The sequence below is a fragment of the Branchiostoma belcheri genome, unplaced genomic scaffold (genome assembly GCF_001625305.1).
Source record: "Branchiostoma belcheri isolate BF01 breed outbred unplaced genomic scaffold, Haploidv18h27 scaffold123, whole genome shotgun sequence".
NCBI classification, from domain to species: Eukaryota; Metazoa; Chordata; class Leptocardii; order Amphioxiformes; family Branchiostomatidae; genus Branchiostoma; species Branchiostoma belcheri.
In genome coordinates this window covers 621,521-633,738 of record NW_017802636.1, presented here as the reverse complement: position 1 = coordinate 633,738, position 12,218 = coordinate 621,521, and the positions used below count along the sequence as shown (strand labels likewise).

Sequence of the window (12,218 nt, the reverse complement as noted above, 5' to 3'; positions counted from 1 at the left end):
GGTAACAGAGGTGGGGAGGGGGGGGGGAAGAGGCACAGGTATCAATCCTGCAGAGGTGAGGTCATTGACCTCTCAATCACAACACAAACAAACCGCCCCATTAGCAAGGCCGGCAGGTCAGTAACCCAAAAATAACCAGACCAAAGAAATATATAGCCTGTCAAACAGGAGATAAAAATAGATACACTGTGTGCCAATTGGGGTCAACAAAGACCACACTACTATAAAATAGGGGTGATAATGTAGAAATCCTTTTAAATTAAGCAATACAAATATACGACAACCTGCTAATGTCCTCTAAAACACAAAGAGACTCAACAACTACCCACATACCAAAAATTATACCAAACCATCCACCAGATTTTCCAAACATTCAACACAAAAAGACCAACGTTAAACATTTTGTAAATATCAAACGCAAACAGCTAGGAAACCCAAATTTAAACCACTAAACCATAATGATAACAACTACATGCTACCTTAATATCGCACAAACAGTCCATAACGCGCCAACAATAGAATAAAAAAATTAAACTGCAGTACCAAGGTCAATCACCAGGGGCTCAAAGTCAACCTACACAATCTCCAAGGCCCCATCCATCAATCTGCCAAATATCGTACAGTTCCTTCTCACCGATCTTCAGATATCAGACCAAACATGAAACGGAGTAAAAACAGTACCCCCATTTTCATGGAGGGTAAAAACGCTACCGGCTTCGGATCGGTATTTTCGAAAATACGTTAGAATATAATACGTATAGTATACGTATATGTATGAATACGTATAATAGATTATTTCTCTACTATGTTTAAAGAAATGTGACGGTGACGGTATACGTATTTCACTATAGAAAATGTAAAGATATCGATATCAATATCCTATAGATATGTGAATTGTTGCCTACTTAACATTTTATGATCTACGGGTTAGTGTAAATTATTAGAGCATATATCGAACACACAAAAACCTAATAACTAAGACCATTGAGAAAGCTGATATAGAATTATAGTATATGTACTTTAATCCAGTTTTTCAAAACTGCGAAGTCAGTACATAGTCCAGTAGTTGCAAAGTTACGCTTAGTAACGGTTGAGAGTTATTCAAACATCGAGCACATTGTTTCACCGCGGGGATTGGTGGACTATGATGAATGAGTGGTACTGTGTACTTAACAGGAAAAGATTATGGTGGCTGTGTTAACATATTGTGCAATTGATCATTCAGTTCAGTAGTTTTTTTTAATTATTATTAATAAGCTGTTCACTGAGCAGAATTCTAATGTTTACCTCCCACCACTGACCCTTCCTGCTCTGCTCTTTGACATCATTATATCGCTGTATAGCAGTAACCCATCTACCAGCTTGTATCCGTTTCAACTTGTATTTAGGTTTCCAACTGAATGGCTAGAAGAAGTGTGTCTAAAGCTACTTTTGGTGATATTTATGCGAGAACGTTATTTATAGTCATTACGTGCGTATAGTTTGTTTGTGGCATACTTATCAATATGTATGCCATTGTATGGGTGCTAGACATATATCGACTTTGTTTTGTACATGGGCACTGGCAAGCAATACGATGTGTCCGGCACTGTATCGGCGTTGGGCATCCAGCCAAAATAGCAATTAGTATTAGGTGAAAGAGAGCAATATATTACAGATACATGTGTCAGAAATCATAGCAACTATGTTTGATGTTCAAGAAGAATGTCATGATTTTCAAGGATGGTCCCAGATCAGCAGGACTTCGTATTTACTTTTAAAAACGCTGCATTAGATACTAACTTCCGGTCTTAGACGGAAAATACAACTCTCAATATCACCACGTGACGTTGCTATGTGTGAGGCATTAAAAGGTGAAAGGCGTGGGTGCTGCTATGTTGATGGGGACATTAAAGATGATGAGGAAAAGGTGTCTGCCTGTTTTTCTTCCTACTGTCACAGCGAGGCTGTGTCTAGACTGCCATCCTCAGTACGTGACCATGACGGTGGGAGGGGGGCAGTGTGCAGAGCAGATATATCGATATGCCATTGAAATTAACGACCACTACGGCTCAGTGGGGTTGTCTGTATAGGCTATAAGGACGCATTACGTAGGGCGGCCCGGTGAGGAGACAGAATCATAAAATGGTCGGACTTCATCACAGAGGTATTTCTTCATCAACCTTATTGTTAACGAATTTTGTCTCGTGATTACAATTTTCTTCTCACGTTTCATAATGCCCTGTCTTATCAGCATATTACACAGCAGTGCTGCTAATACTGTTAATATTTAAATGGTCTCCAATCTTGGCACTAAGTACATGATATTACCTCTCTAGCTTTATAAATACGCCGCAGCAACGTTAAACGTGTCGTTAGTGCCAAATGCGTACGTGCCACCATTCTCAGGCTTTATGGCGTAGGTGTCTAGACTTTGCACACATAAAGTCACATGAAGTTTACTGTGACGGCCGATGATCAGATTATGGCTTGTTTGGTGATCCTAATTCGGCCTAATGTCCTGGAAATGGAATTTATCTTAGGTCATGGGAATTAATAAATGGTAAAATGACTAACTATAACATAAGCCAAAAAAAAAACATGTAGAGAAAAGCAAGTGTGTAATTTTGAAGGTGATAGCTGAGGTATCAAAACTTGCTTCCAAATCAGTTCTTGCCCTGATCTGCAAGAAGGAAACTCACGTGCACTGTCTGTTTCAAGTGATTATTTTGTCTCTTGTGGAGAGGTATTCAAAGGTATTCAAAAGATGATATGTTTTCATGTGACCCTGACTTGTTCATATGTGACCGTCCGTTCGAATGAAATTCATCCCGTAGGCAAACACTTGCCGTTAGATCCTGCTCGCGACAGGAATGACCGCCACCATTTCAGCAGCTAACTGCACAAATTCAGTTCCTGCTCTTCCAAATTCACCACGTCGTGCTTAGGTTGTAGTCATAAATCTGAAGGAAGTCATAACGTTGCCCAAATCAGGCCAGTTTGGTGTAAAGTACATATATTTTACACACAACAGCAGGCTGTAATGAGAACTTTCCTCCCTTCAGCAAACAAAGTTTGTCCGGCGTGACCCCTTACCTGCCGGAACAATCACATGACGACACCTGAGAACACTAGTTGATCATCATGGCGGCTAACGGGACCACCTCCCCCCAGTCTCTCCACGTCTGGGACACCAAGGACAACTTTCTGGTCTGTAAACTGTGCTCGGAGGTCTACACCAACCCGAAGCTGTTGCCGTGCCTTCATACTTTCTGTGAAGACTGTTTGGAAAGATTTGCCTCCGTGGACGTGGATATAGTGGAGTGTCCCGTGTGCCGGGTGAACCACACGATTCCGGACTTGGGTGTAGCTGGGTTTGAAGATAACGGATTTGTGGCGAGTTTGTGCGAGGCTCTGTCTGCTAAGGACGAGGACACCAGGGGCAGGGAGGTGCCGTGCTCGGTGTGCGGGGACGACGAGGACGGGGAAGTGCTGTCGGTGTCCCACTGCATCGAGTGCGGAGACAACCTGTGCCCGGACTGCGCCTTCGCCCACCCCCGAACAAAGTTCACCCGAGGTCACCATGTCGTGTCGCTCTTTGAGCTATTGTTCGTCAAAAACAAGGGTAAGCTTGACGAGCGGAGGAAAGACATCGATCAAGACTTCGACAAGGAAGCCCCGAAATACCGAGCCGCGAGTGAGCGTAGTCTAAGCAAGGTCAAAGGGTTCCTGGACACGGCTAGCAAGAAGATTCCGTCCTACGAGACTTCCATCAGGAAATTGAGAGAATCAGAGACGCACAAGGCGCGACAGAAGACCGAGGTTTCCGAGCAGATCGCCGAAACCACCAGAAAATATATCTCCGCCGTGGAAGAACAAAAGAGATTCCTTCTGTCCGAACTGGAAACTGTTTACGAGCGGGAAAAGTTGGACATCGAAGCTGAGAAAGACTCGCTGAGCGTGGACTTAGTCCGGCTCCGCAGCACCTGTGACTTCACGGAGAAACTTCTGCGGTACGGCAGCGACCTGGAGGTGATTCAGTACCAGGACAGGCTGATTGAAAACCTACAGGAGGTGGGGAAACTCGAGCCGAGGGACGACATCATCGAGGGTCTGGTGGGGTCGGAGCTGCTGTTCGTGACGGAGGACGCGGACGTGCAGTACGTCCTGCAGAAGATGGGTCAGCTGGAGACGCGCCTGAAGGACGACACGACGTCCGTGTCCGAGGCAGACGCGAACAGCGCGGACGAGCTGGACGACGTGGACCGGCCCATCCTGAGGAAGGACGACGTCGACGTCATGCGGCTGGACAGTCTGACCAAGAGCACGGACGACGAGACGGACCAGCCGGAGCGCAGAGACTCCATGGCGCACGCCAAGACCACCAAGAGACTCGTGCTGGACTTCGGTAATGACGGGGAGGGGGAGGGGCAGTTCCTGGCTCCCGAGGGGGTCCTGTTCACGGACACTGGGGACATCCTTGTTCTGGACTCCATACAGAAATCCATGCAGGTGTTCGGACAGGAGGGAGAGTTCAAGTCCAGAGTCAAGCTGCCCGTGTTCCCACGTAATGTCGTCTGGACGAAGGAGGGTAAGTAAAAGTCGCTTTAATCTTTGTAATGCTTATATATAAAATAGACCCTGATCGGTATGTACAATAAGTATGTGCATGCAGACTATTGAAATGTATGACCTAGCCATTCAGCCAATCTTACACGGACCACAAACAAAGCTTCTCGAGCTGCTAATCGCATAATTCCCATGTATCACTTCAATTTCAAGCCAACACTCTATACGTACAGAATACAACACACGGGCCTAATGTGAATAATATTGCTAACACAACACAACACAACACAACACAACATGGGTTTGACACATGCACTATCACCCTGATCTGAAGGCTACCTGGCGCTGACCGGGAACATGCACGGGCGCGGGTGTGTGGTGATCATGGACCCGGAGGGGCGGGAGCTGCGGCGGTTCGACGCGGACGGGAAGCTGGAGTTCGTGCACGGGATCGCCGTGGACTCGCACAGCCGCTTCATCCTCACCGATGTTAGAAAGGTGATAGATTATAATCTTCTCTGTTCAAGCTAAGTGTTTAAACAAGTATGGTATCCGTCAATCGTAAGGCATTGCATAGTATAGCCAGTCTCCTTACGGTTGTTGAAAACAACATGAGGTAGTAGAACGTTAAATTTGCTTTTCTCCCATTGTGACAAGTGAAATTTGCACAGCGAGGTACAAAGTACTGCTGCCAGCTTTTCTGTTCCAATCGGTAAACCTGACCTTCGGTCTCAGCTGGAGAGGGCGTCATAATTTATGCATGCCTCATTCTTTGTCTCTCCCGACCTTATCGCATACAGCCTATCTTCGTGTTGTTTAAAGTCAATTTGCGTTTCCTTGTCTTACAGCACAAGGTGACCATCCATTCGCCAGAGGGAGACCTTGTGCACCAGTTCGGTAAATACGGGAACGACGCCTACTCCTTCAACAAGCCACATTACGTCACCGTCAACAGCAGAGACGAGCTTATCGTCTGCGACAGGTAGAGCTCGCAGTCATACTCACGTGGCTCTAATGATGTTTTGATTGTCAGTTCCTGTTCTTCATTTCCACAGAAACGCTAGTGTTATGTAAAGAAATACTGTAGGATGTATTTCCTCACAAACTTACAACGTCATGTTTTGTCTTCTTTCTTTTTTACTAAACTTCCCGTTCTGTCATGCTCCCGTTTGTTGTTGAGTTTGTCTCATTGTTTAAGTTTGGTCTAGCGGTGTAAAAGTGAGCAGGGGATTTTTGTTTGCCTTCAATAAAAGGTACTCTTTATATTCTACATTCTAAGTACACAGCACTGAAATCTATGTCGTTGGCAATTTCCGTACAGAGGGAACCACTACGTCAAAGTGTACGACTACCAGGGCAAGTTCCTCCGCAAGTTCGGCGGCTGCGGAAACGACGCCAACAACTTCATCTACCCGTACGGCGCCTGCGTCCTGACGTCCGGGGACAGCGCGGACGACATCGTGGTGTGCGACAGCGGACACAACATGCTGAAGATCTTCCACTCGGACGGGAACTTCCATCGGTACGTCCTGACGCAGGACGACGGACTCATGTCACCCAAGACCCTGGCACTGCGGGAGGAACACAACCAACTTGTGCTGACCGAGAGAGACAGATGTTACGTCAAAGTGTACAAGCTAGAGGACTGATCATGGACAAACTGTTGAACTTTGAAAGCCCCAAAGGCTTTGGGTTTGTTGTCATGTGTCATGATTCATGCAAAAATTAGTGTTGTAATAAGAGAACAAAAGAAATGACACTATAGGGTTATGTTTGCCAATCTCATAAAAGGTTGACCCGCCAAATAATCTCTTTACCACTTGTGAAATATGTAAAAATCACTGCAGTAAAGGCATAAAAACCTGTCACTCTGGCTTGAGTCAGGGCGCACACTAAGAATTCTTCCATTGTTACAGACAATATTGATATCGACTACTGTTCGATACAGAATTATTGCAAATGCACATGTTCAGTGTAGACTTTGAAGTAGAGAAATGTTCTGTATATCCCGGTTTGATTAACATTATTATCATATGCAGTGGTTTGATATAACGAAACATGATCTGCGCACACATATTTTATACGTTCAATTGATAATGATTTTCATTCAGAAATATCAATCTTAGTTTTGATAAAAACAAATGAATATGTGTTGCAATAAATATATTAAGTACATTTTCCGGAAATGATGGTCAGAATCCCTAATACATTCTCCATGTGATAGTTTCTTCCATGCCAATAAAACTTAAAGCTCTGGTTGTGGCGTATCCTGGTTATGAACGTCATCTTGTTTAAACCTACGTAAATAGGAACAGACAGTACATTGTGAACTTAACGTAATAGTTGAGTGGAATGATGTGTTATCCTCCAGTCCTTATATACTCCTAACATCCACACGTAGATTCACGTGTATACGTATGAAACTGTTCTAGAATAATGTTGTATTGGCATGTGTTCGATCATTTGTTACACCGTATAGTGTACTAGAACAACGGCAACGTATGTCGTTATGCCAACAGTGCACAGAGAACTTCACACTACATGTACGTTTAGTGATCACGCATCTTTAAATCGTACTGGAAACTTCTGTTTCCCACCTGTTCAAGCTCGGTCATGGTGTCGTCCACTAAAGATGGGACCGTGTGTATTTGTCAGATCTGTGACTGTGGGTGAGTAGTCAGTCAGTCAGTCAGTTATGTGAAGCAAAATTTGCAACATAATGAGGGTCAGAACTTCGTGTATACATGGCGGGGGGGGGGGTAAAGGTTTTAGGTAGCACTTTTATCATTGATGTTCCATCAACTTCTACTATCAATGGCGCTTTCGACGCGGTCACAAGTCATTCAAGTCATTAGAAGTTTTCAAACGCATCGGGAGGAACTTTGCAGGTAAAGGACGACGGGGTTTCAGGATTTACTTTGTTGTCTGCGAGTATGAACGACCTAAAACTCCGGTTCGTTCCCCCGGCAGTCGGCACCGCTGTCCGCACCAGAAGCAGCCCGATCACTTCCAGCGGATGCAGGCCGACCAGAAGCGTCCTCCAGCGGGAGCCACCGGTACTGAGTACCGGGAGGTAAGGCACCAGTTGTCAAGTGGATGTTGACGATGTATGGGACAAAAATAAAGTAACGACTGCGCGTCGGTGAAGGTTAGACATCCAGGTAATAAGATACGCAAAAAATACGACTGCACGTATTAGGAGTAGCACGTGCACGTATTTCGTTGAAAATGTCACTCATACGTTTAGATATCCACATACATCTCTACTACAAGCCCTTTTCCTCCACTGTCCGTCCCTATTTCAGTGGCGTCCTGGCATTTCCAAACCAGATTATCGCCCGTATAATCTCCGTGCTGCTTTATCTCGTCCTCCGGCTGCTCTCCGACCCAGGGCGGCGCCAGTCACACCGGGCCGATCGATGCTCACAGAAACTAAATTGCGTCAGAAACAAATCAATAATAGCCGGCACTGCTGTTTCCCCCGTGTGTACCAACTCTGCCACCCGCCATCTTACAGGAGTTTAAAGCATGGCCGACCACGGGAAAACTGAAGAGTCTACGGCCGGAGGTCAAGTCGGTGGCCACCAAGGACCCCATGCAACTGTCCACCATCTACCGTGACCTGTATATCGCCCACAAGGTAAATATATGTCAGGAAGTATTGAACGGCAGGGACAGCAAAACAAATCAAGTTGGCTGGTGAGCCCGCCGGTGAATGGAGGTGTATCGACCAAATTATTTGTCTTCCTACTATTCTCCTAGTATTACAATCATTGCCCTTAATACTATTTCTCTTTGCAGATTATTTGGATCTTAATATTGACTCGGGTGCTTCCTATGTTTAATATTGGCGGCTAGTCTTTGATGTTCTGTCACAGATGGTATTTCTATTGAAATACGTCTAAGGATCTCTAAGAGCTAAAAGAATCCAAAGGGTCATGGTCAGTGGCCGTTGTTGCGAGGTGTGCGAACTTGTACTTCTATACTAGAACTGCCTCTATCAGAAGGGTGCACTAGTATTATTTGAGGAATTACTGTGCTTCCACGCTTGAGCGCAAACCCTTACTGCTCTAAAGGAAATCAATAACCCACCAAGTTGAAACGGAGACCGAAATCTCACAAATTCACGAATTGAAAAAGAAACAAGCAAACTACAGCTGCTCGACCCATTCATATTAGTCAATGTGTGTTAGAAACCTAATAATATCACTGTTACTGGGGATTGTTTTCTTGTACATACAGGGTGTAGCGCACTTCTCCGAGTCGCTAAGAAGGCAGCATGTCGACCCTTAAGAGTTGTACATTGAATTAAGGATATGGAGTGCTTCTCCGCTCCGACCACTTATCTTAAGCACCTTGTCCCGAGGAAAACACTTAACACGGCCGAACAGAGGCGTGTAGAAGGACTTCTCATTGACCTGTTCTGACCCCAAACTGATCAACTTTGTGCTGAGACAAGATGGCCGACACTGCCGTGCTGTTGTACCGGAGAGCTAAACTACAACTGCTTGTGGGTCCGGAGGTTTTAGATATATGTTGCATATGTGACACGCTTTATTATATTACAATGTTTTGGGGCCTCAGTTAAGGGTGGGGATGATGATTAGCATAGACAACATCCATCTATCTAAAAAGTACTAAACCTAACCAATCGTGAAATTGCATCAAACCCCAATTTGGCATCGTGCCACGCAAAACTCCAAAAGTAATTGAAACCCGAAGCGTTTCGCTTCTGTGTTCGTTCATAGTGTTTATAGTGTTAACGTTACAAACTATAGCTCCTATTTTATGTTATTTTCAGAATACTAGCGTCAATTTACGGACCGAACGAACAACGATCAAATCTTGGAGCTTATCACCTGACAGAGAAGTTAACTATCTTTACCAATGTATGGATGATGTTAGCTATCAATATTCTAAAACTAATATGATCCATCACTTCACGTTTAGCCCCAGAAGGTGACGTCCCTGAAGCCGACGCGCGTGTACAATCCCCCGGAGGAGAGGCTGGAGACCAGCACCACCTACTCCAAGTGCTTCGACTGGAAGTACGCCGAGCCGCCCAACTGCCTCAAGCCCAAGCCCCAGCTCAACGTGCCCGACGGAGACAAGCAGTCCCCCTTCTCCAAGGACACCGTCACCAAGCTGACTTACAAGGTACAACTGCAAACCAGTGGGTAAAGGTATTAATAGGGCATTTCGTAGTTTCTACAGGATTGCAGATGCTAGTAAATTGACGTTTTAATTCTAGGCGAAATTGGCGACTTCAACGATGGCAACATGAACATTTTGAAAATAGAAGATGATGAACAACATAATGGAAATGATTATTCCATCTTCACGTGGCTATATGTTAAGATTTATTAGGCATAGAACATATACATATGTTGCAGTGATATCTCTCTCTTTGCCTGTCGTGGTTGGTTGTAAACCCCTCTCATCACCCCTTCTGATACGATTCGTTACCCCGAGGATCACGCCGACACGGGTGGACGCTAAATTCTCGCTTCTCATCTCGTCCCGTCACCAGATTTCATTTAATCATGGCGGTGTGGGCATGCACGGATTAGTTCATCATTTATAACACGGAACCGCGCATTAATGTGGGTGTGTGGGAGAAAAATCTAGGATCTATGGCCTATGCTTACAAGATTGTGATATTCAAGCAGAAGGAAAATTTGTTACGTCTCTTTATGATTAGAAGTTAGAATTTTTCATCCATCCATCCATTCTCATCAAGTTTTTTAATGTTTGCTTGTTATTTTTTCCATCTGTCCATGAATATAAGAATCATTATCTACCCTATTTCAAAATTTTGATGATCATTACCTTCCATCCATTGATTGTGTATAGCGTTACAGGGTTGCAACAGTCCATTACTGACCTATATCTACAGAGCAACACCGACAAGAGTACTTCATCAACATTTTAGGAGCTTAAATTGACCTGAATTGTGAATTAGTCAACTGATCCGCGATATATCAGACCGTGTACTGTGTACTGTCGTCTGCATATTTTTGTAACAGAGACGTACAAAAAATGTCTCAACTGCGGGTGAAGCTTCAAAACATGTGAAAAAAAGTTCAAATGCACAGAGTATACTGAAAACAAGACTGTCACAAGAAAATTGAATAACACAAAAATGTTAAAGCAGTTGATTTCGAAAGATAATACTGACATGTGTACATCCCCTCCAAATCCCATCTATCATTTGGAGCTACCGTGAGAAAATGTTGCCTTGTTTCCCCAACAGTCAACAGCTCTATCCACTAAATCTACTGATCATGATTGCTCATCAAGTTGTTGGCTCTCCTCTGTCAAGAGTAGTTTTACAAGTCACAGATTGAGCATTAAAACATGTTTATGTGTCATGACATTTTGTGGATTTATTATTTTCATACACTGCAATACACGCGCTGTTGGGAGGTTGTCCAATCATTTTGCTCCAAACTCCCCGGTATAGACGGTCATATTAATTACGAATCTCAGACTGGCATATATCGACTGTGTGTGGGCTTTTATTGTCTTACCAGCGTCCATTTTCACCTTGTTACTACAGGAGTTCTCGCGAGAGGAACAACAGGCGGCCAAGTGTAAGATCATCAAACACAAGGAGGAGCTGGGTGCTAACCCTGAGGCCAGGCTAGAGGTCACCACCAGCAGCTACACGGTAACAACAAACGCTTGTATTTAGTTACAGATCTGCAAGAGGGCGTTATTAAAAGACCTTGACATTCCTGATGTCCTCCTCATCCTCTCGGTCACATGATTTTGGTGAACGTCAGTACAATCAATGGCTACAATCTTTGGCTAACCATTTTGATATCACAAGAAAAAAGCTGAGACTGCTTCAAATAACCCTCCTTTTTGGATCACCGACTACACTGAGACTTCGGCAAATTAAGAGCATGAAGATTGTTGTATTATTATAACACCTCTGGATTTATACGTTTACGCCATAACAGAAATCAGGTCAACGTACTAGAGAACGAAATACTCAGGCTAGAAGTAGATGTGCAAGCAACAGCTGTAGGATGTGACTGTACGTCAAACGACAATATCACTAAATCATAACATACCCACAGGACACTGACGCTAATATGATCTAACGTTAGAACATACTAGCAGATGCAACAGCTGGTACGGCTGCCCTTTGTTGGGATGCAGAACAAATGATCTTTTTCAATGAATGACATCATATTACGTAAATCTGCCACACGTTTTGTCGGTACTGCCTGTCAGTGCGCGTGTCAGACTGACGACTCTCTGGTCTGGTCCGTTCCCCAGGAGGACTTCCCGGCACACGACAGCGTGGCGCCGCCCAAGAGTACCAAGCCGCCCCAGGAGTACATCAAGTCCGACAAGCCTTTTGAGGACGACACCGTCAACAAACTCGACTACGTGCCGCACCCCCCGCAACCAAGGCCCGTCAAGAAGAAGGTTAGGGTAGTCTAGAAGTTTCTAGGAGAAATACATTTAATCACGTAATAGACGTAGTCAGCTGCTTTCCAACTCTAGTTTAGTACTACAATTTTGCAATTGTACTAATACTTTTCGGATTTTGACTTTTGTTTGAGGTTGAAGTCAAATCAGGTCAGTCGACAATTTTGCAATTGTACTAATACTTTTCGGATTTTGACTTTTGTTTGAGGTTGAAGTCAAATCTACCG

General features: G+C 44.3%; 3 protein-coding genes across 3 annotated transcripts in view; all 3 read left to right on the top strand.

Moving 5' to 3' along the window:
* LOC109463235 (E3 ubiquitin-protein ligase TRIM71-like) overlaps positions 1 to 1,737 on the top strand; it is an 8,831-nt gene extending 7,094 nt beyond the window's left edge. The window contains exon 9 of the mRNA XM_019759975.1: positions 701 to 1,737. The gene's annotated coding sequence lies outside the window, so the exon portion shown is untranslated. The remainder of the gene's footprint in view (positions 1 to 700) is intronic.
* A 313-nt stretch (positions 1,738 to 2,050) lies between these two features.
* On the top strand, positions 2,051 to 6,838 carry LOC109463253 (tripartite motif-containing protein 3-like). The gene is made up of 5 exons (XM_019759996.1): positions 2,051 to 2,146; positions 3,045 to 4,570; positions 4,883 to 5,046; positions 5,397 to 5,530; positions 5,870 to 6,838. The coding sequence occupies exons 2-5, from the start codon at positions 3,124 to 3,126 to the stop codon at positions 6,195 to 6,197; spliced, it is 2,073 nt and encodes a 690-aa protein (XP_019615555.1). The 5' UTR covers positions 2,051 to 2,146; positions 3,045 to 3,123; the 3' UTR covers positions 6,198 to 6,838.
* Positions 6,839 to 7,067: 229 nt separating this feature from the next.
* Positions 7,068 to 12,218, top strand: part of LOC109463178 (stabilizer of axonemal microtubules 2-like) — a 9,137-nt gene continuing 3,986 nt past the window's right edge. Inside the window, exons 1-6 of the mRNA XM_019759891.1 lie at positions 7,068 to 7,217; positions 7,519 to 7,621; positions 8,066 to 8,188; positions 9,499 to 9,705; positions 11,108 to 11,218; positions 11,836 to 11,988. Coding sequence (XP_019615450.1) covers positions 7,162 to 7,217; positions 7,519 to 7,621; positions 8,066 to 8,188; positions 9,499 to 9,705; positions 11,108 to 11,218; positions 11,836 to 11,988 — 753 coding nt within the window. The 5' untranslated portion in view covers positions 7,068 to 7,161. The remainder of the gene's footprint in view (positions 7,218 to 7,518; positions 7,622 to 8,065; positions 8,189 to 9,498; positions 9,706 to 11,107; positions 11,219 to 11,835; positions 11,989 to 12,218) is intronic.

Coding starts and splice junctions, on each gene's coding strand:
- LOC109463253 (XM_019759996.1), top strand. CDS start 3,124: ATGGCGGCTAACGGGACCACCTCCCCCCAGTCTCTCCACGTCTGGGAC. Junction 4,571..4,882: donor TGTCGTCTGGACGAAGGAGG/GTAAGTAAAAGT, acceptor CCTGATCTGAAG/GCTACCTGGCGCTGACCGGG. Junction 5,047..5,396: donor TCCTCACCGATGTTAGAAAG/GTGATAGATTAT, acceptor CTTGTCTTACAG/CACAAGGTGACCATCCATTC.